At 40.3% G+C, this 26,270-nt stretch overlaps 1 protein-coding gene across 2 annotated transcripts in view; it reads left to right on the top strand.

The window, feature by feature from the left end:
* Positions 1-24,271, top strand: part of LOC102402539 (alpha-2-macroglobulin) — a 72,319-nt gene extending 48,048 nt beyond the window's left edge. For both annotated transcript variants that reach the window (XM_006069786.4, XM_025283184.3), the window contains exons 19-36: positions 1,791-2,019; positions 2,817-2,940; positions 3,287-3,408; positions 4,921-4,972; positions 8,259-8,342; positions 8,632-8,808; positions 9,141-9,228; positions 10,391-10,547; positions 11,422-11,496; positions 11,924-12,104; positions 17,619-17,842; positions 18,564-18,782; positions 18,932-19,059; positions 20,451-20,541; positions 21,603-21,668; positions 23,100-23,202; positions 23,691-23,732; positions 24,068-24,271. In XM_006069786.4, coding sequence (XP_006069848.3) covers positions 1,791-2,019; positions 2,817-2,940; positions 3,287-3,408; positions 4,921-4,972; positions 8,259-8,342; positions 8,632-8,808; positions 9,141-9,228; positions 10,391-10,547; positions 11,422-11,496; positions 11,924-12,104; positions 17,619-17,842; positions 18,564-18,782; positions 18,932-19,059; positions 20,451-20,541; positions 21,603-21,668; positions 23,100-23,202; positions 23,691-23,732; positions 24,068-24,084 — 2,179 coding nt within the window. In that variant the 3' untranslated portion in view covers positions 24,085-24,271. The remainder of the gene's footprint in view (positions 1-1,790; positions 2,020-2,816; positions 2,941-3,286; positions 3,409-4,920; positions 4,973-8,258; positions 8,343-8,631; positions 8,809-9,140; positions 9,229-10,390; positions 10,548-11,421; positions 11,497-11,923; positions 12,105-17,618; positions 17,843-18,563; positions 18,783-18,931; positions 19,060-20,450; positions 20,542-21,602; positions 21,669-23,099; positions 23,203-23,690; positions 23,733-24,067) is intronic.
* The last annotated feature ends 1,999 nt before the right edge of the window (positions 24,272-26,270 follow it).

The following is a 26,270-nucleotide window of genomic DNA, read 5'->3' as shown; positions in this document are numbered from 1 at the left end:
GTAAACAGATGTTCTATCATACAGGCTCTGTTGTTCCATTTATAGAGCACAGGCAGAGTGGATTTAGCATAATTCTGAAGGGCCCCAAGATTTCCAGAATGATAAATGAGCACCGGTTTCAACTTCAAGTCACCACCTGCATTAGCCCCTAACTAGGGAGTCTGCCCGTCCTTTGAAGATTTGAAGTCAGACATTGACTTTTCCTCTCCAACTATGAAAGTCCTAGTTGGCATGTTCTTACAATATAAGGCTGTCTCATCTACATTTAAAAATCTGTCATTTAGTGTGGTCACCTTCAGTAATTATCTTCTGGACAACTTGCAGCAGCTTCTATATCAGCACTTGCTACATCACCTTGAGCTTTTATGTTATAGAGTTAACTTCTTTCCTTAAGCCTCATGAACCATTCTCTGCCAGCTTCAAATTCTTCTGCAGCTCCCTTACCTCTCTCACCCCACAAAGAATTGAAGAGAGTTGAACCAAAGAGAGTTGAACCAAAGAGAGTTGGAGCCTTGCTCTGGATCAGGCTTTGGTTTCAGGAAATGTTGTGGCTGGTTTGGTCTTCTCTCTAAATCACTCAAATTTTCTCTATGTCAAGCAGTAAGGCTGATTTTCTATCTTATCATCTAAGTGTTTACCCAAGTAGTACTTTTAATTTCCTTTAAGAACTTTCCCAAGCATTCATAACTTGGCTAACTGGTGCAAGAGGCCTAGCTTCCAACTCAAATTCCCCACAAAGCTTAATCATTTCTAGGTTTTTTAAAAATTGCATTTATTTATTTTCGGCTGTACTTGGTCTTTGTTGCTGCATGCAGGTTTTCTCTAGTTGCAGCAAGTGGAGGCTACTCTTTGTTGTGATGTGTGGGCTTCTTATTGCAATGGCTACTCTTGTTGTGGAACATGGGCTCTAGAACATAGGCTTAAGTAGTTGCGCACTGGCTTAGTTGCCCTGGGGTATGTGGGATCTTCCCAGACCAGGATCAAACTCATGGTCCCCTGCATTGGCAGGTAAATTCTTAACCACTGGAAAACCAGGGAAACCCTATTTCTAGCTTTTGGTTTATTAAAGTGAGAGGTGTGCAACTCTTCCTTTCATTGAACAGTTACAGACCATCCTAGGATTATTAATTGGCCTAATTTCAGTATTGTTATGTCTCAGGGAATAGGGAAGCCTGAAAAGAGGGAGAGAGTTGGGGGAATGGCTGGTCAGTGGAGCAGTCAGACACACACAGCATTTATCTATTAAGTTTGCTGTCTTATATGGGTACAGTTTATGGTACCCCAAAACAAGTAAAATAGTAACACCAAAAATTAATGACCACAGATCACCATAACAAATATAATAATAATGTAAAAGTTTGAAATATTGAGAGAATTACTTCAGAGACCTGAAGTGAGCAAATGCTGGTAGAAAAATGACACCAATAGACTTGTTTGACACAGGATAGCCACAATTTGTTTAAAAACACAGAACTGTAAAGCACAGTAAAGTAAAGTACAATAAAACGAGGTATGCCTGTATTGGGGCTTCCCTGGTGGCTCAGTGTAAAGAATCTGCCTGCCAGTGTAGGAGACACAGGTTCAATCCCTGAGTCAGGAAGATCCCCTGAGGAAGGGAATGGCAACCCACGCCAGTGTTTTTGCCTGGAGAATCCCATGGACAGAGGAGCCTGGTGGGCTATAGTCCATAGAGTCTCAAAGAGTTGAACACAACTTAGCAACTAAACACAACAACAAGGCCTGTATTTTAACTGCCTGCTTTTTGTTTTTCACATGGCCATCATCCCCAGCTCTTCAGGTGTGCATGAAGTAGAAGTAACAGTCCCTGATACCATCACTGAGTGGAAGGCAGGGGCCCTCTGCCTGTCCAGAGACACTGGACTTGGTCTCTCTCCGACCGCCTCCCTCCGAGTCTTCCAGCCCTTCTTTGTGGAGCTTACAATGCCCTACTCTGTGATCCGTGGAGAGGCCTTCACACTCAAGGCCACAGTGTTAAACTACCTTCCCAAATGCATCCGGGTAATGACCTCTCTTTCTTAAACTGAACACAGGATAACCATCCAATAAATTAAAAACTGCATTCCTGGGAATATTGACAAACTTCCTATTTATAAGATGGGCTCACCAGGAGAGAATACTGTCAGAAATATTCAGGTATTATATGACCGCAGTTTTTGATATCTCCAAATACCAAATGACAATGTAAGACAAGGTCTGACCTTATCATAATCTTCACATCTTCTGTTCTCGAAGATTTCAACCTATGCATTCCTATGTATTAATATTTAACTTTTCATATATGATTAATTATATTAAACTTAATTTTTAAATCTCACCATAACTGTTTATAAATCTTATATACTCTGCTGGGAGACCTGAAGGTGTGGTTGAGATCCTAAGCCAAGAGAGTGGGAAGGAGGTTCAGGAGGAAGGGGATATGTATACACTTAAGGCTCATTCACATTGTTGTACGACAGAAACTAACACAACACTGTAAAACAATTATCCTCCAATTAAAAATAAATTTTTAAAAAAAATCCTAAGCCAAAGGAGTAGAGCTTCCACAGGCAACAAACCTACTATCATGACTTTTCTTCAACTCTGCTCCTACCACGTGAAAGAGCAGATTACTCCTAAATACTAAGATTTAGGTGTCAGATCCACCCATAAGATGCACAGTCTTCATTTATATTATCTTCAGTGTTAGGCAACCTGAAATCTACTTAATCCCCCAATGTGCTTTATTTTAAGCCATTCCCTCTTTGGTTCCCTTTTCCTCTGGTTCATTTGTCTCTTTGTCTCACCCATGGTTTCAGGTCAGTGTGCATCTAGAAGCCTCTCCTGCATTCCTAGCTGTTCCAGAAAAGGAACAAGAGACTTACTGCATCTGTGAAAATGGCCGGCAGACTGTGTCCTGGGCGGTAACTCCAAAGTCCTTAGGTGAGAGACAGCCTCTTATAGACAATTCTGTACCTAAAGATTGTATGTATATATGGGATCCTTATATCCAAGCAAAGAATGTGCCCCCTCTCCACCAGATGGTGGAATGTTTTTCTCTCTTTCATTCTAGGATGTCTAGAAGGATACCCCCTTTCCCTCACCTCCATCTCTTCCTTGGAGTCTCAGTATCATTAGCCTCTAGTCTATGCTACTTACATTCCTGTTCCTATATTTTTATAAACCAAAATAAAAAGTCACATAGCATTAAACATGTATAAACCTTGGGGTTTGGAGTCACTGAAGAAGACAGAGATGGCGCTCATCTCTACTGGTTCCCATTTTCTAGGGAATGTGAATTTCACAGTGAGTGCAGAGGCAGTGGAGTCTCAAGAGCTGTGTGGGAGTGAAGTGCCTGTGGTCCCTGAGCATGGAAGGAAAGACACAATCATCAAGCCCCTATTGGTTGAAGTAAGTAAGCCTGCTTTTTTTTTTTTTTTTGGATGGGTCACAATGAGTCAAGAAAAACAGTGGTGAATCCAGTTGGAGTTCCTGATTTTGGGTAAAAAGGACTAAATAATATATGATCATGTGATATTTCACAATATGATTCTCTCTTTGTCTCTCTCTCTCATCTTTACCTCTCTTGATTTAACTTTATAATTCCCCTCCCTTTCCCATCTATCAATTTGTCTCCTTCATATATTGCTTCAGTTCAGTTCAGTTCAGTCACTCAGTCGTGTCCAACTCTTTGGGACCCCATGTATTGCAGCACACCAGGCCTCCCTGTCTATCACCAACTCCCGGAGTTCACCCAAACTCATGTCCATTGAGTCGGTGATGCCATCCAGCCATCTCATCCTCTGTCGTCCCCTTCTCCTCCTGCCCCCAATCCCTCCCAGCATCAGAGTCTTTTCCAATGAGTCAACTCTTCGCATGAGGTGGCCAAAGTACTGGAGTTTCAGCTTTAGCATCATTCCTTCCAAAGAAATCCCAGGGCTGATCTCCTTTAGAATGGACTAGTTGGATCTCCTTGCAGTCCAAGGGACTCTTAAGAGTCTTCTCCAATACCACAGTTCAAAAGCATCAATTCTTCAGTGCTCAGCTTTCTTCACAGTCCAACTTTCACATCCATACATGATCACTGGAAAAACCATAGCCTTGACTAGACGGACCTTTGTTGGTAAAGTAATGTCTCTGCTTTTGAATATGCTATCTAGGTTGGTCATAACTTTCCTTCCAAGGAGTAAGCATCTTTTAATTTCATGGCTGCAATCAGCTGAACGCTGAAGAAGTGATGCATTTGAACAGTAGTGTTGGAGAAGACTCTTGAGAGTCCCTTGGACTGCAAGGAGATCCAACCAGTCCATTCTGAAGGAGATCAGCCCTGGGTGTTCTTTGGAAGGAATGATGCTAAAGCTGAAACTCCAGTACTTTGGCCACCTCATGCGAAGAGTTGACTCATTGGAAAAGACTCTGATGCTGGGAGGGATTGGGGGCAGGAGGAGAAGGGGACGACAGAGGATGAGATGGCTGGATGGCATCACCGACTCAATGGACATGAGTTTGGGTGAACTCCGGGAGTTGGTGATAGACAGGGAGGCCTGGCGTGTTGCAATTCATGGGGTCGCAAAGAGTCGGACACGACTGAGCGACTGAACTGAACTGAACTGAATCACCATCTGCAGTGACTCTGGAGCCCCCAAAAATAAAGTCTGATACTGTTTCCACTGTTTCCCCATCTATTTGCCATGAAGTGATGGGACCAGATGCCATGATCTTAGTTTTCTGAATGTTGAGCTTTAAGCCAACTTTTTCACTCTCCTCTTTCACTTTCATCAAGAGGCTTTTGCTTACACTTAAACAATTTGTTTATATAATACATTTGAAAATCAGTTCCAATACTTTTCTTCATGAAGAAACCTTTAGTTCCCCTATGTCCTGAAAGTCTCTCATTTCTAACTTTTTTCTTTCCACCTAAAGCCTGAAGGACTAGAGAAGGAAGTAATATTCAACTCCCTGCTTTGTCCATCAGGTAAGACTCAGCCATCATAATTAAAATGACATTGACTAGAGTATAATATTTGAAGTTCAAAGTATTTTATATATGCCCTTCCTACACTGTCCCTATGAGGTAAGACCCGAAGAACCATCAACCCATTTGGTAAGTGAGGAAACTGCTTCTTAAAGAGGCCAAGTAATTTGATCAGGGGACTATCCTTATCCCATGAATTCTGAGTCTTTATTTCTTAAGCACCTGTGCAACTATCAAAATGACCTTCTGACTAGTGTATGATGTGGTTATAGGTTTTAATAGAAAGTGGGTAGATTCAAAACGAATATTGCCAAAGGGGATATTTTCTTGGATATTTACTAATACAACATGGGAGGCATATATATAATACAATTATAATATACAATACAAGTAGCTGAATTGCTGAATTCAAGCCACTGCAACACCGAGTTTTGCATAGCTAACCACATTACAGAATGAGGATACGGTACTTCCTGAGAAAAGGTTTCCATAGCCTGTACCATTTGTCCTGTCAATATTTTTTTGCTGTCGATTCTAACATCCTATCAGTCATTCCAAGGAGGAACTAAAGAAGCTTACAGTAAAAGATATAGCTTTATCCTTGTGGAGAATTCCCTAGTCTAAATAAAAACATTTATAGAAACTTAGTATATAAGAAATTTATCAATGCAATGTGTTCTTATCTCAAATTAATGTCTAATCAACATCATTTCTTGCCTTTCTCTTCATACTCACTTCCCTTTATTTTTTGTCATGTCAAGACTTAACATATTAATATATGAAATGTATTCTAAAAAACATAATTGCCTTATTATTTAGCCTTGTTTCAACATTTAAGTGAACTTACTGCTTACTACCAAATCCATCATAGATTTTCCTCTATTTCTGAGTTTTTCATTTTGATTTCTCTCTCATGTGTCTAGGGCTAATCATCAGAGTTTTATTAAAATTAATTTTAATTACTCACATAATGCAAAAAATACTTTCTCCTTAAAAAGAACAAAACCTCATATTAAAGGCTATTGTCATCACTTTGAAATCTTTTTCAATACTTTAATGATTATCAATGTGCATTTTTAAATAACACATTGATAAATTTGTTTCTGTATGTGTGATTTACGTGAATGGATAAGTTTAATCATATAACTTGCTTTCTTTTTCACTCAAGGACTTTTAGCTTAGAAATCTCTCCATGTTAAATTATAGATTTAGATAATTCCTTTTAATTTCAAACTATCACAGTTCTGCTTGGTTTTATAGCATTTCCCAAGTTGGTTTTTCCAACTATTTGCTGGACTAGATAGATGGATGCTTAAGGTAGATACCAAAATGTGAAATTCCTAATTAAGAGCCAGTAATGTATATTCTTAGTCTTAATAGAACTAAACAAAGTCTATTACCTAAATATGCTTCTATTTCCACTAGTTTATATTTTCCTGCATGATCACCAGCATTTGTTACCATCAAAGTTTTTAAATTTTGACCAAAAAGTGGATTTAAAAAAAAAAGCATTGTTGCTTTAATTTACATTTCTCTAGCTGAAAATTAGGATGACTTTATTTTTACACACTTATGAATTGCTTTCATATCCTTGACCATTTTCAACATGTTGGAGTAGTTTGGGTTTTTTTGGATTCAGTTGTATACATATCTATTGAGTAATTTGTAAATATTTCCTTTCATTTGGTAATTTGTCTTTTTGCTTTGCTTATGTCATGTTTTCTTACAAAAAGTTTTTTGAATGTAAGAGAATTAATATACAAGTAATATATAATTAATATAACTGTATATTTAGCACACAATTACATATTTAACTACAGGATTAAATTTAACTACATGACTATGTAATTAATATAACTGATAGTACATACATAATTGATGTATCCTACTTAATGAGTTTGGAGGAAGTATACACTTGTGAAACTGTCACCACAATCTATACCATAAACTTATCCATCACTTTCAACAGTTTCCTCTCACTCTCTTATTATTATGTTTTTGTAATATAAGATATATCCTATTAGCAAATGTTTAGATTTCACTTTCATGCATTGGAGGGGGAAATGGCAACCCACTCCAGTATTCTTGCCTGGAGAACCTCAGGGATGGGGGAGCCTGGTGGGCTTCCATCTTTGGGGTCGCACAGAGTTGTCCAGTATTCTTGCCTGGAGAACCTCAGGGATGGGGGAGCCTGGTGGGCTTCCATCTTTGGGGTCGCACAGAGTTGGACATGACTGAAGTGACTTAGCAGCAGCAGCAGCAGGTGTACAATACAGTATTATTAACTCTAGGCACTACGCTTTACAATAGACCTCTTGAATTTGCTCATCTTGTATAACTGATACTTCGTGCCCTTTGACAAAGTTTCATTATTAATCTATAAAGATGGGATTCAGTATGATGATAAATACTACAATTTTTTCTTTTCTTCTTCATGTCATTCACCAATTAAAAGGCTGGCAAATGTATGCTTATCAGCAACTATTAATTTCTTTTCAGTGAGTCAAATACTGTTCATCTTCACCCCCTGCCCCATGTCTAGGGTTTCCATAAAAATACTGTCTTCATATCTGGTGAAATTTGATGGAAGTAAAGACTGAGCATTAAGGTAGAATTCAGGAACTTTTGAGTGACAGCTGAAACCACCAACAAGATATTCTGACCATGGTTTGGTCTTAATGAAACTCACTGAGTTGTGTTCGACTCTTTGCACCCCTATGGACTACACAGTCTGTGGAATTCTCCAGACCAGAATATTGGAGTGGGTAGCCTTTCCCTTCTCCAGGGGATCTTCCCAACCCAGGGATTGAACCCAGGCCTCCTGCATTGCAGGCAGATTCTTAACCAGCTGAGCCACAAGGGAAGCCCAAAAACACTGGAGTGGGTAGCCTATCCCTTCTCCAGAGGATCTTCCCGACCCAGGAATCCAACCAGGGTCTCATGCATTGCAGGAGGATTCTTTACCAATTGAGCTATCACAGAAGCCCCAAAAAACTAGATTTTGGGCTTCCCTTGTGGGAAATTACACAGAATCACGATGTATCAGGCTCTTGTCAATGTGTAGCCTTCTTTTGGCTACAATTCCACATACAAGGAGGCTGATTCTAGAAATCTCAGAATCCCATTCATATAGGTTGAAGATACTAAAAAACTGGAATATTAAAAGAGGGACAACTTTTCAGAAGAAGTTTAGGTTCAAGGCACAGTTCTGGCTTCTGGGTCTTGGAGATCTTTAGGAAGATATACAGTAGAAGTCATTTTCATCATGGCTGATTTGTTTCTCTAGGTGCCAAGGTGTCTGAATCATTATCTCTGAAGCTGCCAGCAAATGTGGTGGAAGAATCTGCCCGAGCCTCCTTCTCAGTTTTAGGTGAGTCTCCAGCCCTAGGGGACTATAGGGGACTAGTGAATGGTATTAGACAATATCTACTATTTTTTCCATAAATATTTTCTCAAAATAACAGCTATAATTTTAACTTCTTTGTTCTCTTCTCCTTTGGACTTATTTATTGCTTTTAATCATACTTCTGTTCTTAAAAGACCCACACTTCTTAAAAATCCTCCTTTCTTTACCTTAGCTAATTATTCATTTCTTCCTAATGATTCTGATACATCATAATCTATAAATTTTATGACTTCCCATCTCTCCCATCTCCTAGGAGACATATTAGGCTCTGCCATGAGAAACACCCAAAATCTCCTCCAAATGCCCTATGGTTGTGGAGAACAGAATATGGCCCTCTTTGCCCCTAACATCTATGTTCTGGATTATCTAAATGAGACACAGCAGCTGACTGCAGAGCTCAAGTCCAAGGCTATCCTCTACCTCAACACTGGTGAGTGACTGAAAAAGTGCATGAAAACTTTGCAGTGTTATTTTAATAACAGACTGGATTCTCCAGTAGGCTTGAGTTACTTATCCATTCTATGATATGTAAATGTATCATCCTAGGATATTTACAATAATAAGACTATTATTGATAATAAGACAGTCAATTTCATGGGACCTATCTGGTGTCCAACCTCCAATAAAATGTTTAGGACTCAGAACCATCCAACATATTGCAGCAAAATTTAGGGAATAGCACAAGATGCCAGGGCATTTTGATGATTTGTCTGGCCATGCAATGTACAATCTGTCATGTTGCTTATGAACCTTCCACTCCAGGTTACCAGAGACAGCTACTCTACAAGCACTTCGATGGCTCTTACAGCACCTTTGGGGAGCATCATGGCAACAGTGAGGGCAATACTTGGTAAGGAAAAGAAAGCTTTTTCAAGCTTCTATTTTTGTGTCAGCTCTTACATATATAATCAAAATTATATTCCCAGTAACCCTATCAGATATTATCATTAAGCCTATAGTTATACTGGATAAATATACAAGACTAGCAAGGCAACAAGCAAAAAAGCTAAGATTTGAATACACATGTGTTAGATTTGTCCCCAGAATTCATCCTGTTCATAATACACCAAGGTATTCTTTCTGAAATAGCTATTTTTTAAAAACAGCCTCCATAACCATGACTTTTTAAATGAGATAGCCAGTGACCATATCACATAACTTCCAAATAAACTGTGTTAACTTCAGATTATGTTTTTTAGATCAGATTCATTTTGATCACTAGCAAACTAATAGTGAGGAAAGAAATGAGATGGTCCCAGTGATATCAAACATTACTTTAAAATCCCTAAGGTAGGAACATCCCCAGTGATCCAGAGGTGAAGACTGCCTTCTAACACAGGCAGTGCAGGTTCGATCTCTGGTTGGGCAGCTAAGATCCCACAAGCCTTATAAAACAGAAGCAATATTGTAACAAACTCAATAAAGACCTTTAAAATGGCCCACATCAAAAAAAAAACAAAAAAGAGATACCTCAGGCAAAACAGTGTCAAAAGGTACCACATGTAAGAGCTGTATATGAGAAAATGCTACCATCTACAAAGGAAAATCACTAAAGATTTAAAGCGTTAATCAAACAGAAAAAAAAAAAGTAACATTAGGAGTACAGCTGACCCTTGAAAAACATGCAGGTTATGGGTGCTGACCTTCAGCAGTAGAAAATTCTACACTGTCACTCTACAGTTGGCCCTCTGTAACTCAGTTGTCCATCCACAGATTCAACCAACTGGGGATCATGTAGTACTGTAGTACATTTTTGTTTAAAAAAAAAAAAAAAAAAAAAAACCATTGAGTAAGTGGACTCATGCAGTTCAAACCATGTTGTTCAAGAGTCAACTGTACTAAATCCAGCAGACTCATCAAGTAAAGGCAATGGAAGCTCTGAGTACACAAGTATGTCTGTTAGATGACTCACATCAGTGTATGAGATGTGTCCTGTGCAGGCTGCTGCTGTGAAGTGGTTATGAAACCACTGTACCAACATAGATGTGATCATCACTTCCTCTCCCCCACAGGCTCACGGCCTTTGTACTGAAGAGTTTTGCCCAGGCTCGAGGCTATATTTTCATTGATGAAGCACATATTACTGAAGCTCTCACCTGGCTGGCCCAAAAGCAGAAGAGCAATGGCTGTTTCAGGAGTTCTGGGTCTCTGCTTAACAATGCCCTCAAGGTGAAGTGTTCCCAGAGCTAGTTTTCGTTTGTCCATTATACTGTCCACAAGGATAAGGAGAGGAAGAGATAACCTAAGGATTCCTTAAGGAAGGTATCAGATGAAAATAAAACCTGGATAGCAGCACCAGAAAGAGGGGATGGAACTTAGGGTGAATGTGATACTTTGCCCCACAGTGATGAATATGGATTAGGACAAATCCCTTGACAACAGAATACAAGGAGCTGATGAAGAGCATTCTCAGAAGTTATTGGGAGTTTTTGAATTATTTTAAAAACTCAATTATTAGTTATTGGGAGTTTTTAAATCGGGAGTTTTAAACTTGACTCAGAACTTGACCAGTACTGAGTCAACTTCAGTACTGGTAATTGGTCTGTTCAAGCTTTCTATTCCTTCCTGGTTCAATTTCTTGGGAGATGGCACCTTCTAGGAATTTGTCCACTTCTTCTGATTGTCCATTTTATTGACATACAGTTGCTGATAGTGCTCTCTTGTACTCCTCTGTATGTCTGTAGTGTCGGTTGTAACTTCTCCTTTTTTCCCATCTGATTTTATTGATTTAGGCCCGCTCCCTTTTTTTTTTTCATGACGAGTCAAGTGAAAGGTTTATCAATTTTGTCTGTCTTTTCAAAGAATCAGCTTTTAGTTTCACGGACCTTTTTTTTAATTTTTAGTTTCTATTTCATTTATTTCTGCTCTGATCTTTATGGTTTCTTTCCTTCTACACACTTTGGGTTTTGTTTGTTCTTCTTGTTCTAGTTGCTTCAGGCATAAGATTAAATTGTTTATTTGAGATTTTTCTTGTTTCCTAAGGTAAGCTGGATCACTATAAATGTCCTTCTTACTCAAATCTCTCTCTGTCTCATGTTTACAGGGTGGGGTGGATGATGAAGTGACCCTCTCTGCCTACATCACCATCGCCCTTCTAGAGATGCCTCTCCCTGTCACAGTACGTGTCCTGGCTAAAGCATTGCTCTGGATGCCATGAAACTGCTGACATGTTGTCTGAAATGTCACCTTACTCAGCTTTCCCACTACGCAATGCCAATGCTTCCCAGATCATTAGAGAATTTGATCAAACCACTAAGATAATTTACACTTTCCCAGTGATGGCCCTTGTCTATTTCTTCCCTAGCAACCTCACCACCAGCATCACACACACATAGAATCTAAAATTCTAAAGATATGGATTATATTCTTACACTATGAATGTAGACTAACAGATTAAAAAATACTATTCTCTCCCTCCCTAAGAATGAGGCTAGAGGGATAAATGCTTCTGAACAACTTGACCTCTGTGCTGTGGTCCGTTTTTACCTGGGGGCCCCAACCTCCCTATTCACACAGCTCACCCCCTTCCTGTTCTCCCTCGCCAGCACCCTGTCGTCCGCAATGCCCTGTTCTGCCTGGACTCAGCTTGGAAGTCAGCCAAGGAAGGATCCCACGGCAGCCACGTCTACACCAAGGCACTGTTGGCCTATGCCTTTGCCCTGGCGGGTAACCAGGAAAGGAGGACAGAGGTACTGAGGTCACTGCATGAGGAAGCCGTGAAGGAAGGTGAGAGCACACCCAAGAACTTTCTCCCATCTCAACATTCTCGGGATCAAGAATTCTACACCAAAGTTCTCCCATGACTACCTCTCAGGATCCCTTTCCCTCTCTTCTTTAACTATATCATTATATTTACATTTTGTTTATTTTTTCATTTTCGGCCACACTATGCAGTATGTGGGATCCTAGTTCCCTGACCAGGGATCGAACCCACACCACTTGCATTGGAAGGCTCAGTCTTACCCACTGGGCCACCAAGGAAGTCCCTCTATATCATTATAGACTCGAAGTTTCTTACTCAGGTTACACATCCAAAGATTAAAAGGCAGTAGACTGTAATAGTAAGAAGCTTGGCCTCTGAAGACTAGTGCTAAAAAAGTATATGGCCCAGAGCAAGTGCTATACAAGTATTAGCTATTAATTAAGATATCAGTTCTCAATATATGCCCCACCCTCACCCAGTGTATCATATCATTTTAAACATAAGACTGAAGGAAGTAATCCCATGAATAAATTCTAGTATTTTATGCTCATTTCACAAAACTGATGATGTTGGACAAGCCTATTCATTATCCACACAATATTTCTGTGTATATAATGGTCTATATGAGAGGTAGAAGAAGTAAAAATAAAATGCAAGTAATAAGATATCCAATAAAACATATCCTGCTTTTCTCCCTTGACAATGCTATTAGTTGTTTACTCTTATAATGCACTGAGAAATATTTCAGATATACAAAAATGCATAAAGACCAATTAGCATATACCTTTAATACCTCCCTTTCAGCTTAAGAAACAGAATATTACCAATGCTGGAAAAACCCTCAGGGTGCCACTCCTACTCTAAAAGGTAGTTGATCTAGAATTTGTTATTACAATCTCCATGGATTTATCTTTTTATTGCATGTGTAATCCTAAATAATATTCAGAATGTTTACATTTTTCATTTTTAGATAAGAACTATCATCCTTCTAAGTATTTCTACTTGATCTTTGTCTGTCTGCTTACCTTTTGTATTTTAAGTTCAATGTTAGGCTGAAAGGAGTCCCTTGTACGGGTGTGTTAATTGTCACTGCTGCATAATACATTCAGTTCAGTTCAGTCGTTCGGTCGTGTCTGACTCTTTGCAATCCCATGAACTGCAGCAGGCCAGGCCTCCCTGTTCATCACCAACTCCTGGAGTTCACAAACTCATGTCCATTAAGTCGGTGATGCCATCCAGCCATCTCATCCTCTGTCGTCCCCTTCTCCTCCTGCCCCCAATCCCTCCCAGCATCAGAGTCTTTTCCAATGAGTCAACTCTTCGCATCAGGTGGCCAAAGTATTGGAATTTCAGCTTTAGCATCAGTCTTTCCAATGAACACCCAGGACTGATCTCCTTTAGAATGGACTGGTTGGATCTCCTTGCAGTCCAAGAGACTCTCAAGAGTCTTCTCCAACACCACACTTCAAAAACATCAATTCTTCGGTGGCCAGCCTTCTGCACAGTCCAACTCTCACATCCATACATGACCACTGGAAAAACCATAGCCTTGACTAGATGGACCTTTGTTGGCAAAATAATGTCTCTGCTTTTCAATATGCTATCTAGGTTGGTCATAACTTTCCTTCCAAGGAGTAAGCATCTTTTAATTTCGTGGCTGCAGTCACCATCTGCAGTGATTTTGGAGCCCAAAAAATAAAGTCTGACACTGTTTCCACTGTTTCCCCATTTCCCATGAAGTGATGGGACCAGATGCCGTGATCTTAGTTTTCTGAATGTTGAGCTTTAAGCCAACTTTTTCACTCTTCTCTTTCACTTTCATCGAGAGGCTTTTTAGTTCCTCATCACTTTGTGCCATAAGGATGGTGTAGTCTGCATATCTGAAGTGAAGTGAAGTCACTCAGTCATGTCCGACTCTTTGAAACTGTAGCGTACAGGGCTCCTCCATCCATGGGATTTTCCAGGCAAGAATACTGGAGAGGGCTGCCATTTCCTTCTTCAGGGGAACTTCCCAATCCAGGGATCGAACCCAGGTCTCCAGCATTGTAGGCAGACGCTTTACCGTCTAGGCCACAAGGAAAGCCACAACTTGCATATCTGAGGTTATTGATATTTCTCCCGGCAATCTTGATTCCAGCTTGTGCTTCTTACAGCCCAGCATTTCTCATGATGTACTCTGCATAGAAGTTAAATAATAAGCAGGGTGACAATATACAGCCTTGATGTACTCATTTTCCTATTTGGAACCAGTGTGTTGTTCCATGTCTGGTTCTAACTGCATATAGGTTTCTCAAGATGCAGGTCAGGTAATCTGGGTATTCCCATCGCTTTCAGAATTTTCCACAGTTTATTGTGATCCACACAGTCAAAGGCTTTGGCATAGTCAATAAAGCAGAAATGGATGTTTTTCTGGAACTCTCTTGCTTTTTCAAGGATCCAGTGGATGTTGGCAATTTGATCTCTGGTTCCTCTGCCTTTTCTAAAACCAGCTTGAACATCTGGAAGTACACAGTTCACATATTGCTGAAGCCTGGCTTGGAGAATTTTGACCATTACTTTACTAGCATGTGAAATGAGTGCAATTGTGTGGTAGCTTGAGCATTCTTTGGCATTGCCTTTCTTTGGGATTGGAATGAAAACTGACCTTGTCCAGTCCTGTGGCCACTGATGAGTTTTCCAAATTTGCTGGCATATTGAGTGAAGCACTTTCACAGCATCATCTTTCAGGATTTGAAATAGCTCAACTGGAATTCCATCACCTCCACTAGCTTTGTTCATAGTGATGCTTTCTAAGGCGCACTTGACTTCACATTCCAGGATGTCTGGCTCTAGGTCAGTGATCACACCATCGTGATTATCTGGGTCGTGAAGATCTTTTTGTACAGTTCTTCTGTGTATTCTTGCCATCTCTTCTTAATATCTTCTGCTTCTGTGAGGTCCATACCATTTCTGTCCTTTATCGAGCCCATCTTTGCATGAAATGTTCCCTTGGTATCTCTAATTTTCTTGAAGAGATCTCTAGTCTTTCCCATTCTGTTGTTTTCCTCTATTTCTTTGCATTGATCACTGAGGAAGGCTTTCTTATCTCTCCTTGCTATTCTTCAGAACTCTGCATTCAGATGCTTATATCTTTCCTTTTCTCCTTTGCTTTTTGCTTCTCTTCTTTTCACAGCTATTTGCAAGGCCTCCCCAGACAGCCATTTTGCTTTTTTGCATTTCTTTTCCATGGGGATGGTCTTGATCCCTTTCTCCTGTACAATTTCATGAACCTCCATCCATAGTTCGTCAGGCACTCTATCTATCAGATCTAGGCCCTTAAATCTATTTCTCACTTCCACTGTATAATCATAAGGGATTTGATTTAGGTCATACCTGAATGGTCTAGTGGTTTTCCCTACTTTCTTCAATTTAAGTCTGAAGTTCGCAATAAGGAGTTCATGATCTGAGCCACAGTCAGCTCCTGGTCTTGTTTTTGTTGACTGTATAGAGCTTCTCCATCTTTGGCTGCAAAGAATATAATCAATCTGATTTTGGTGTTGACCATCTGGTGATGTCCATGTGTAGAGTCTTCTCTTGTGTTGTTGGAAGAGGGTGTTTGTTATGACCAGTGCATTTTCTTGGCAAAACTCTATTAGCCTTTGCCCTGCTCCATTCCGTATTCCAAGGCCAAATTTTTCTGTTACTCCAGGTGTTTCTTGACTTCCTACTTTTGCATTCCAGTCCCCTATAATGAAAAGGATGTCTTTTTTGGGTGTTAGTTTCAAAAGGTCTTGTAGGTCTTCATAAAACCATTCAACTTCAGCTTCTTCAGCATTACTCGTTGGGGCATAGACTTGGATTACTGTGGTATTGAATGGTTTGCCTTGGAAACGAACAGAGATCATAATATCGTTTTTGAGATTGCATCCAAGTACTGCATTTTGGACTCTTTTGTTGACCATGATGGCTACTCTATTTCTTCTGAGGGATTCCTGCCTGCAGTAGTAGATATAATGGTCATCTGAGTTAAATTCACCCATTCCAGTCCATTTTAGTTCACTGATTCCTAGAATGTCGACATTCACTCTTGCCATCTGCTGTTTGACCACTTCCAATTTGCCTTGATTCATGGACCTGACATTCCAGGTTCCTATGCAATATTGCTCTTTACAGCATCGGACCTTGCTTCTATCACCAGTCACATCCACAACTGGGTATTGTTTTTGCTTTGGCTCCATCCCTTCATTCTTTCTGGAGTTATTCCTCCACTGATCTCCAGTAGCATATTGGGCACCTACCAACCTGGGGAGTTCCTCTTTCAGTATCCTATCATTTTGCCTTTTCATACTGTTCATGGGGTTCTCAAGGCAAGAATACTGAAGTGGTTTGCCATTTCCTTCTCCAGTGGACCACATTCTGTCAGACCTCTCCACCATGACCCACCCATCTTGGGTGGCCCCACAGGGCATGGCTTAGTTTCATTGAGTTAGACAAGGTGTGGTCCGTGTTATTAGATTGACTAGCATAGTACATTACAATATACTGAAAGGTTGTAACTTATATAGAGTGTCTCTTCTCATGGATCTTTTCTTGTTTATTTACTTCTGTTGCAAACCATGATGCAATGAATACTCATATTCTCCTTGAGGGGGTAGTACCTGAGTTTGTCTAACTTGAACTTGGAAAGCATAACCGATGGATTCGTGAGCTCAGTACCTTTTCCCCTTTGCTGGATTACTGCCAAATTACTCTCCAAAGAACTGTTTACTTCCCACAGCAGTATAAATCAGTACCTGTTATTTCACACCCTGTCAGCCTTTGGTATTTTGACAATTACTCTACTCTTTTAATCTAATCAGTGAAAACTCCATTATCTCATGTGATTTGTGATCCTCATAAGAAATCTCCAAAGACAGGCTTTATAGAAAATTGAACAAACCCTGCTGCTACTAAGTCACTTCAGTCGTGTCCAACTCTGTGTGACCCCATAGACGGCAGCCCACCAGGCTCCTCTGTCCCTGGGATTCTCCAGGCAAGAACACTGGAGTGGGTTGCCATTTCCTTCTCCAATGCATGAAAGTGAAAAGTGAAAGTAAAGTCACTCAGTCGTGTCCGACTCTTAGCGACCCCATGGACTGCAGCCTACCAGACTCCTCCGTCCATGGGATTTTCCAGGCAAGAGTATTGGAGTGGGTTGCCATTGCCTTCTCTGGGAACAAACCCTATACAAGGTTAGAATAACATCAGATACAGGAAATTACTACAACCAATCAGAGAACTTGCTTGGCTATTTCTTCCACCAACACAACTGCAGCAACCATTTCACAACTTGGACGGCTGTAGGCTTTGGACTCCAGCAACATGACCGCCTTAGCCTTCTTCTATGAGAAGTTAAGTTCAGCTTGTCCTATAAGGAAAAGCATCCAGATAAGGTTTAACAGACTATCATTGGAAGGCAACCCTCACTGCAGGTCTGGCTCCTGTACTTTTACTTGAACTTGAATATGAGTATGTGGTCATTTACATACCACATGAAAAAATCTTTTTCTCACATCCAGATAATACCATGCACTGGACACGACCTCAGAAACCCAGGGCGCTCACGGAGGACATTTACCAACCCAGGGCTCCGTCTGTGGAGGTGGAGATGACGGCCTACGTGCTCCTTGCTCAGGTCACGGCCCAGCCGGCCCCGACCCCAGAGGACCTCGACCCTGCCACGAGAATCGTGAAGTGGATCTCAAAGCAGCAGAATTGCCAGGGGGGCTTCTCCTCCACCCAGGTCCGTGCTTAGCCAGAATCTTTCACTTCACCTTCAGGTAGCAAAATGTTTGAACAAGATACAAACATGTATAAGAAAAAAAAAATGAAGATAAGAACAATTTGAAATGAGGAAAAATGTTATTAGTATTCAAGGATGGTGAGAAATAAGGATAGATACATGACAGAACCATACAGTCCAAGGCAGATACACAAAGGATATGGTTCTGTCATCTATCTAAGGATTATAATCAATCTTAAAATGAGGATTCTACTACTGAAGTAGTGAGGGGAACAGGAAATAGGAAACCAAAGCTCCTTTTGTGGCAACTAACATGGATTTTGGGTTTCCCTGGTAATGCAGCTGGTAAAGAATCCTCCTGCAATGCAGGAGACCCTGGTTCTATCCCTGGGTTGGGAAGTTCTCCAGGAGAAGGGATAGGCTACCCATTCCAGTGTTCTTGGGCTTCCCTGGTGGCTCAGACAGTAAAGAATCTGCCTGCAATGCGGGAGACCTGGGTTCAATCCCTAGGTTAGGAAGATACCCTGGAGAAGGGAAAGGCTAACCACTCCAGTATTCTTGCCTGGAGAATTCCATGGACAGAGGAGCCTGGCAGGCTACAGTCTATGGGGTCACAAAGAGTCAGACATGACTGAGTGACTTTCACTATTCACTAATATGGACTTTTGGGTCTTTCAAGGGCTGTCATGCCTAAGTGGGTCCTCTCACCTGTCTCTTCCAGGACACAGTGGTAGCTCTCCACGCCTTGTCCAGATACGGAGCAGCCACTTTCACCAGCGCTACGAAGGTTGCACAGGTGACCATCCAGTCTTCAGGGACATTTTCCACAAAATTCCAAGTGGAAAACAGCAACCGCCTGTTACTACAGCAGGTTTCACTGCCAGAAGTGCCTGGAGAGTACAGCATGTCAGTCACAGGAGAAGGATGTGTTTACCTCCAGGTGAGCTTCTGGGCACAGAAGATCCAGAGTCACCATGGTCACTGATAAGTCCTAACTCAGCGAACGATGATGCAAATGAGAGAAAGAGTTGAGGTATTTGGGAGGAGTCCTGGAGAAGGAAAAATCACAGATTTTTCTCTGTTCCACAGACATCTTTGAAATACAATATTCTCCCGAAAAAAGACGAGTTCCCATTTGCTTTGGAGGTGCATACTCTGCCCCAAACTTGTGATGGACCCAAAGCCCACACCAGCTTCCAGATCTCACTGAGTGTCAGGTAAGACCTCTAACTGCATCGTGTAGTTCTGGGTATAACAGCCAATCTTCTCACTAGAACTCCACATTAAGCAGAGCAGCGTGACGGTGAATGTCTGTTCTGAATTTATTGAAAAAGCAACCTGTTCCCATGTTGACACAGAATTTCTCAGTGATGAAGTTTACATTGTATATCCCCCACTTCAGGATCTCTTGGTGTCTAATCTCCTTATTTGCAGCTTATTAACCCCCTCAATAATAATTACATAAAGAATGTTACCCCTTGCCTCTAACCTGAATTCCTGATTTTATTCTAATATAATGATTCATCCTGATTTCATTCTATTGTCATGAAATCCGATATTATTCTTGCTTTATCCAGGACAAAGGTGGAGACCTCTTGCAAAGTATGAATAGAAGGGAGTAGTGACTTTCTAGTTAGAATTCCTACTGGTGATAATTAAATCTCAGATTATATATAAAATAATCAATCTGGGGGAAATACATACATATGCAGCCATTTTCGAATAACTATTGGGCTATTTGTATCTGTCCACAAGAATATTAAGAGCAAACTCTGGCAGATAGTGAAGGACAAGGGAGCCTGGCATCCTGTAGTCTATGGGATCACAAAGAGTCAGACCCGACTTAGTGACTGAACAACAAGAATATTATAACCTGGTTGGGGATATTATTCAGGAAAAAAGACAAAGTACATGTAACAAATAACTGGATAGATTAGCAATCTCATGCCCATCTATGCTTTTGAACTGTGGTGTTGGAAAAGACTCTTGAGAGTCCCTTGGACTGCCAGGAGATCCAACAGTCCATCCTAAAGGAAATCAGTACTGAATAGTCATTGGAAGGACTGTTGCTGAAGCTGAAACTCCAATACTTTGGCCACCTGATGTGAAGAACTGACTTATATGAAAAGACCCTGATGCTGGGAAAGACTGAAGGTGGGAGGAGAAGGGGACGGCAGAGGATGAGATGGTTGGATGGCATCACCAACTCGATGGACATGAGTTTGAGTATGGTGTTGGACGGGAGTTGGTGATGGACAGGAAGGCCTGGCATGGTGTAGTCCATGGGGTCGCATAGAGTCAGACACGACTGAGCGACTGAACTGAACTGCCCAACTATGCAGCACTTATAGAGCTTTCTTAAAAGGCAGATGCTCAGAGGTCACACCCATGCAATTCTGATTCATCTGGTCTGGAATAAGGCCTGGTCTCTGTGGCTTCAACAGTCTCCCCTGAAGATTCTAATGCACAGCCAGTTTTTTGAGCTCCTTGATAAGAAATTTAGGAAGATTTCTGGTACCTTTCAGGACTCTTATGTGCTTAATGGACATAGAAAAAGAATATTTAATGACACAGAAAATCCTAACTCCTTTCTTCCCTGGATTTTTAGTTATATTGGAAGCCGTCCAGCCTCCAATATGGCAATTGTTGATGTGAAGATGGTATCTGGCTTCATTCCCTTGAAACCAACAGTGAAAATGGTAGGTTTACAATAAGCCCAGGAGACTCTATTTTATTTAATGTTTTATATATCTCTAGACTAAGACATTAATATAAAATACTATTAAATCAACTCCTACCAAAGACATTATTTTCACCAAATGCAGAAATATAATTTAGCATGTTTGTATGGGGAGTTGTTTGTTTGTTTTCCCATTAAACTTTGCTTTAATGGGTCTCAAAATTTTGTGATGGATTTTTTGGTCACATTTCCATTAAGATATTAATTTGAAATATTAATTTTAAGTACTAATAACCCAGAACTGCCACCCATGAAAAACAAATGGTCTGTAAAACTTTCTCCTTTTCTTCTAGTTTTATGAAGCATTGTTATCATTAACCAGTCTTTCACTACTAACTTCAGTGGTCAACTCAGATAATTTTGAGACTGTTCTTCCACCATGGATCATACTGGGGTGGCAGCTATTAAGGATCATATTAATTTAGTCTTCTGAGCTTCCTGGGCAGACCTGGATGCTGGATGCCAGCTCCAGCATCCTTCCTGTCCACTGCTTTAGTGACACAGCAGCAGTCTGTCTCCTGTCATGAACAGCACTATGCTAGGAGCCACATCTACTAGGAAAAAAAGTGTTGGCAGGCTCCTACTTTAACAGAGCTTAGAATCTTCAGAAAATAAAGCATAAGCACATGAACCAGTGAAAAAATATGAAAAAGATTAACAAAGTAGAACTATTGCAGAAGTACAGAGAAAACTGAGAATAAGAAAAAGTAAAGAAAAAAAAAGCCTCCATAAAGGAATGGAATGTGAATTGAACCTTGAGATATGGGTAATTTCTAAGCTTTTTTGTTCCCTGTTCCTCAAATAAATCAACTTTATACATAGGTCCTGTATCATACTAATATTAAACTCTGCATCCCAATTACCTTTCTTTTTTAATTTTGCCACATTATTGTCTTTGCTTATAAAAAGCATTCAAGAAATTTCACCCTCAGGCTTAGTTTGGTAATAAACATTCTTTTCTCTGGTTCCCCAGGATTTTCATCTGTTTATTAACATTTACAATGTCTTAATTTTCTTCAGCTAGAAAGATCTAATGTGAGCCGAACAGAAGTTAGCAACAATCATGTTTTGATTTATCTGGATAAGGTGAGTGCCCTGCCAATCTAGTTGCAAAATATACAGATAAGACATTTTTGGAGACATCATCTCCATACTAAAAATTTGAGAATTCTAACATTAGTTCCAATAAATATTCTCCTCTCCTCTATTTATATTTCATCTGGGACTATGGGAAGAAATGACTTATATATAATATTGGGATATGAATATTTCTAGGACCCCCCAAAAGCAAGAAATTCTCCACAAAAAGTGCTGACTTATGTGCACAAGTTATTTTGCAAATACTGCATAATAGAAGGAAGCAACCATTGGGGTTAGTCAATTATTATATCAACATCCCAGGTGACACCAGTGGTAAAGAATCCACCTGCCAATGCAGGAGACTTAAGAGACAAGGGTTTGATCCCCGGGTCAGGAAGATCCCCTGGAGAAGTAAATGGCAGCCGACTCCAGTATTCTTGCCTGAGAAATCCCATGGACAGAGGAGCCTGGTGGGCTATAGTCCTTGGCGTGGCTAAGGGTTGGACATGACTCAGCACACACACATTTCAACATCACATCAGTAAGACAAAAGGGTAATACCAATCTCAGGAAGGACTTAGACCATAAAATATAAGATCAGTCCACCAATAAACCAATCTGATTTTATAGTTGTGTGTTGTTACATAGTTTATTTGTTCCCATATTGATGGATATTATAGCTTACAATTTTATGAAACTTAAGTCTGCAGCAATCTGCCTTTTATATTCCTTTTTTTAAAAACTTTTTATTTTATACAGGGGTATAGCCAGTTGGGCTTCCCAGGTGGCTCAGTGGTAAAAAACCTACCTGCCAATGCAGAAGACATAACAGACAAGAGTTCAATCTCTGGTTCAGGAAGATCCCCTGGAGGAGAGCATGGCAACCCACTCCAGAATTCTTGCCTGGAAAATCCCATGGACAGAGAAGCCTGGTGGGCTGTAGTCCATAGGGTCGCAAAGAGTCAGACACAACTGAAGCAATTTAGCACGCATACATGAGCCAATTAATAATGTTGTGTCAGTTTCAGGTGAAAAGCAAAAGGACTCAGCCATGTATATATATATACACGCATTTTGAGTTAACAAGTATTTCTGCATGATAGAGAACTGAAAATATTGAATTCTGATACTTAAAAATAAACATAGGTATTCAAACAATAAAAAGCATACAGCGTTCACCCCTATAAACAGAGCCATGAACTCATATTAATGGGAGTGTATGAATAGTTTTAGCTATTTAAGAAACAGTTTGGGGAAGTTTTCATCTACTTTGAGAGCTTTTAACCCAATTTAAAGACCCTGTTAGTTGACAGGAAGTTTTTCCCCAAAAGAGGTGAATCCTTTTTTTTTTTTTTTAAGAGTTGAATACTTAAACTCACTCAAAGAAGAGAGACGGAAGCTCCCTGGAGGGTCATTTAATTCCTTTTTGCCTTATAGGTGACAGATGAGACCCTGACCTTGACCTTCACAGTTCTGCAAGACATCCCAGTAAGGGATCTGAAACCGGCCATAGTGAAAGTCTATGACTATTATGAGACGGGTGAGTGAGAGCAACGTTCACACAGAAATTAAATTCTTGATCACAGAGATTTATATTTGAAAGATGTGTTGGGCCAGTTCATTAAACTAACTGCTCTCATCAGTTCATTTTGTCTCCACCAAGTCTGATTCTCCTGTCTTTGTCTGTTACACAAACATTGTAGAAATTCCCTATTGTATAAATGTACTATTCCTAATACAAAGCACCTGTAGGATATCTAGTTCTCTTTTCTTCAGTTAAAATCAACTATAGGACGATATGAAATTTAAATAAGTATGATATCTAAACTGCTGCCCTTCAAGAGTTTAGGGTAAAGGAAAGCATAACATAAAGTATTTGAAGACACAAGGCAGTAAGAACACATCAAATGAATGATGCTGGTGTTTCTGATACAATTCTTCCCACAATAAAGATTCTCTCACTAACCTATATCCCATCGATGTTTGCTTTCCCTCTCACTTTGCTTGACTGTTTTTGTTTTTATTCAGATGAGTTTGCAGTTGCTGAGTACAGTGCTCCGTGCAGCAAAGGTAAGCAAACCTCCTTCCAGATGGAGTGAGAACCACTTTGTCTCTCCTCAAATCTCCTCCATAAAATTCTGGCTAAATATTTTTCATGGATATCACACTGCTCAAGGTGCAACTTATTGTTTAAAAAAATACCTTTATTGAAAAGGGGCCCCTGATAGTCAAATCTCAGACGGTTCATAGAACTGCAAGTTGAATCATTTTAAGTAATGAATCTCATTTCCACTATACTAACTGGATTTCCTCTGGCAATATGCCACCCAGATCTCAGGGAAGGAATTTTCACTGCTCCAGAAACCCATGTCCATCTGAATTTTCTATCCTTTCCACTATCACAGATACTGGAAATGCTTAAAAACCATGTCGATGAAAACTGCTTTGCTGGAGTCCCTGTTCCACAGACTCAGATCTCCGCGGAAGAAAGACAATTTTTAACATCTCTGAAGGCTTGTTGAATAAACCTTTTTTTTTTTTTTTTTTTTTTTTTTGGTCAGTCTCTATCACTGTTTTCTCATTTACTCAATAAATGTTTATTACACTTCCATGTGATTCCCAGTAGACTCCTGAGATAAAAATTCATAGAAAGGGGTTTCCGTGCTGGCTCAGTGGTAAAGAATCCACCTGCCAGTGCTGGAGACAAGAATTTGATCCCCAATCAGGAAAGATACCACATCCTGTGGAGCAACTAAGCCCATGTGCAACAACTGTTGAGTCTGTGCTCTAGCACTCAGGAGCTGCAGCTACTGAGCCCACGTGCTGCACCTACTGAAGTCTGCACACACTAGAGCCCATGCTCTGCAACAAGAAAAGCCACCGCAACGAGAAGCCCACACACTGCAAGTAGAGAGTAGCCCCCACTCACCACAACTAGAGAAAGCCTTTGTGCAGCAATACAGACCCAGCACAGCCAAAAATAAATAAATAAAATTACTGTTTAAAAAGTCAAGGGTTAAGGGATTTCAAAAATGAGAAACATTACAGAGATGGTAGTCTGAGTAGGCTTCATTTAAAGGTTGCCAGGAAAAGAAGAAAGTATTGGATTATATACTAGGAGCATTTAAAGTGTGTTTGGTTATGGCAGTACTCTATGAAAAAGCCAACGAGTGGATTTATGAGAGAACAAAAGGCTGTCTGGAGAAAGAAAGACGCCACATTAAAGGGAAGTAATGAAATAGAAAGTTGACTGTCCAACATAGGGAGGCAGCATAATTAATTGGGACTTGATTTGAATTGGAAGTTATGTGTCCTGAGAACCAAATCTGCCATTGATCAATATATGTGATCAGTTAGTTAACCTTGGGTATCAGATTCAGTGAAGGATGACGGATTGAAAATACTGAAGAGGTGATTCAAAGAGAAGTGAGTTTTCCTAGAAGAAAGAATACATAGGGCTCAAAGCCTAAATAAGAGTGTTACATTGAAACATCTTTTTTTTTTTTTTTTGGAACTTTGAGCCAGAATCAAAGGATGAATACAAACTCAAGGAGATACTCATATGCATTAAATCATCCATCATATGGATGGAGGAGTAGAAGCTTCCAGAGTTTGAAGAGAAGATCCCTGGAAAGTCCTAGGAGTCCTAGCCTTCATTTGGTTGAGTCTGACAGAGCCTGGATGCTATAAACAAAGAACTGTGAAGGTCTTTGAAGTTCAAGCACCCTTAGCTTTGTCTCCAGGCTAGACAAAAGTAAAAGCTAAAAGCTATCACCCTGGAACTTCCCTGGCTATCCAGTGGTTAACACGTTGCCTTCCAATGCAGGGGGGTGTGGGTCCGATCCCTAGTCAGGGAGCTAAGATCATATGTGCCTCTTAGCCAAAAAATATAGAACAGAAGCAATATTATAATGAATTCAATAAAGACTTTTAAAATGGTCCACATCAAAAAAATCTTTAAGAAAGTTAATCACCTTTGTGCTAGATTCTACTCTAAGCACTTCATAGGTATTAATATATCAACCCTATGAAACAGGTATTATTATAACAATTGAGGCTTCCCTGGTGGCTCAGACAGTAAACAAATCTGCCTGCAATACAGGAGACCAGGGTTGGAAAAAATCCCCTGGAGGAGGAAATGGCAGCCCACTCAAGTATTCTTGCCATGGACAGAGGAGCCTGGCGGGCTACAGTCCACGGGGTCACAAAGAGTTGGGGACACAACTGAGTGATTAACACTTTCACTTTCATAGCAAATGAGGACACTGAGGCACAGAGAGGTGTAATTTCCCCAAGTTATTCAGGGAGTAAATGGCTAAACCAGAATTCAATATCAAGAAGTCTGGCTTCCAAGTCTACACTCATAACCTCAAACCATTCTGCCTCTCCAACCCACACCAGACAACAAGGCCAAGAAAACAACATTTCAGAGCTTAATAAATGTTATAATTAGATCAATCTAAGTCATGAAATATAAAAGAAATTAGGGGTATGACTGCTGCTGCTGCTAAGTCACTTCAGTCATGTCCAACTCTGTGCATCCCCATAAATGGAAGCCCACCAGGCTCCTCTGTCCCTGGGATTCTCCAAGCAAGAATACTGGAGTGG

The sequence above is a fragment of the Bubalus bubalis genome, chromosome 4, assembly GCF_019923935.1.
Source record: "Bubalus bubalis isolate 160015118507 breed Murrah chromosome 4, NDDB_SH_1, whole genome shotgun sequence".
Taxonomy (NCBI): Eukaryota; Metazoa; Chordata; class Mammalia; order Artiodactyla; family Bovidae; genus Bubalus; species Bubalus bubalis.
The sequence above is the reverse complement of the archived record's forward strand: the minus strand, read 5'-3'. Positions and strand labels throughout refer to the sequence as shown.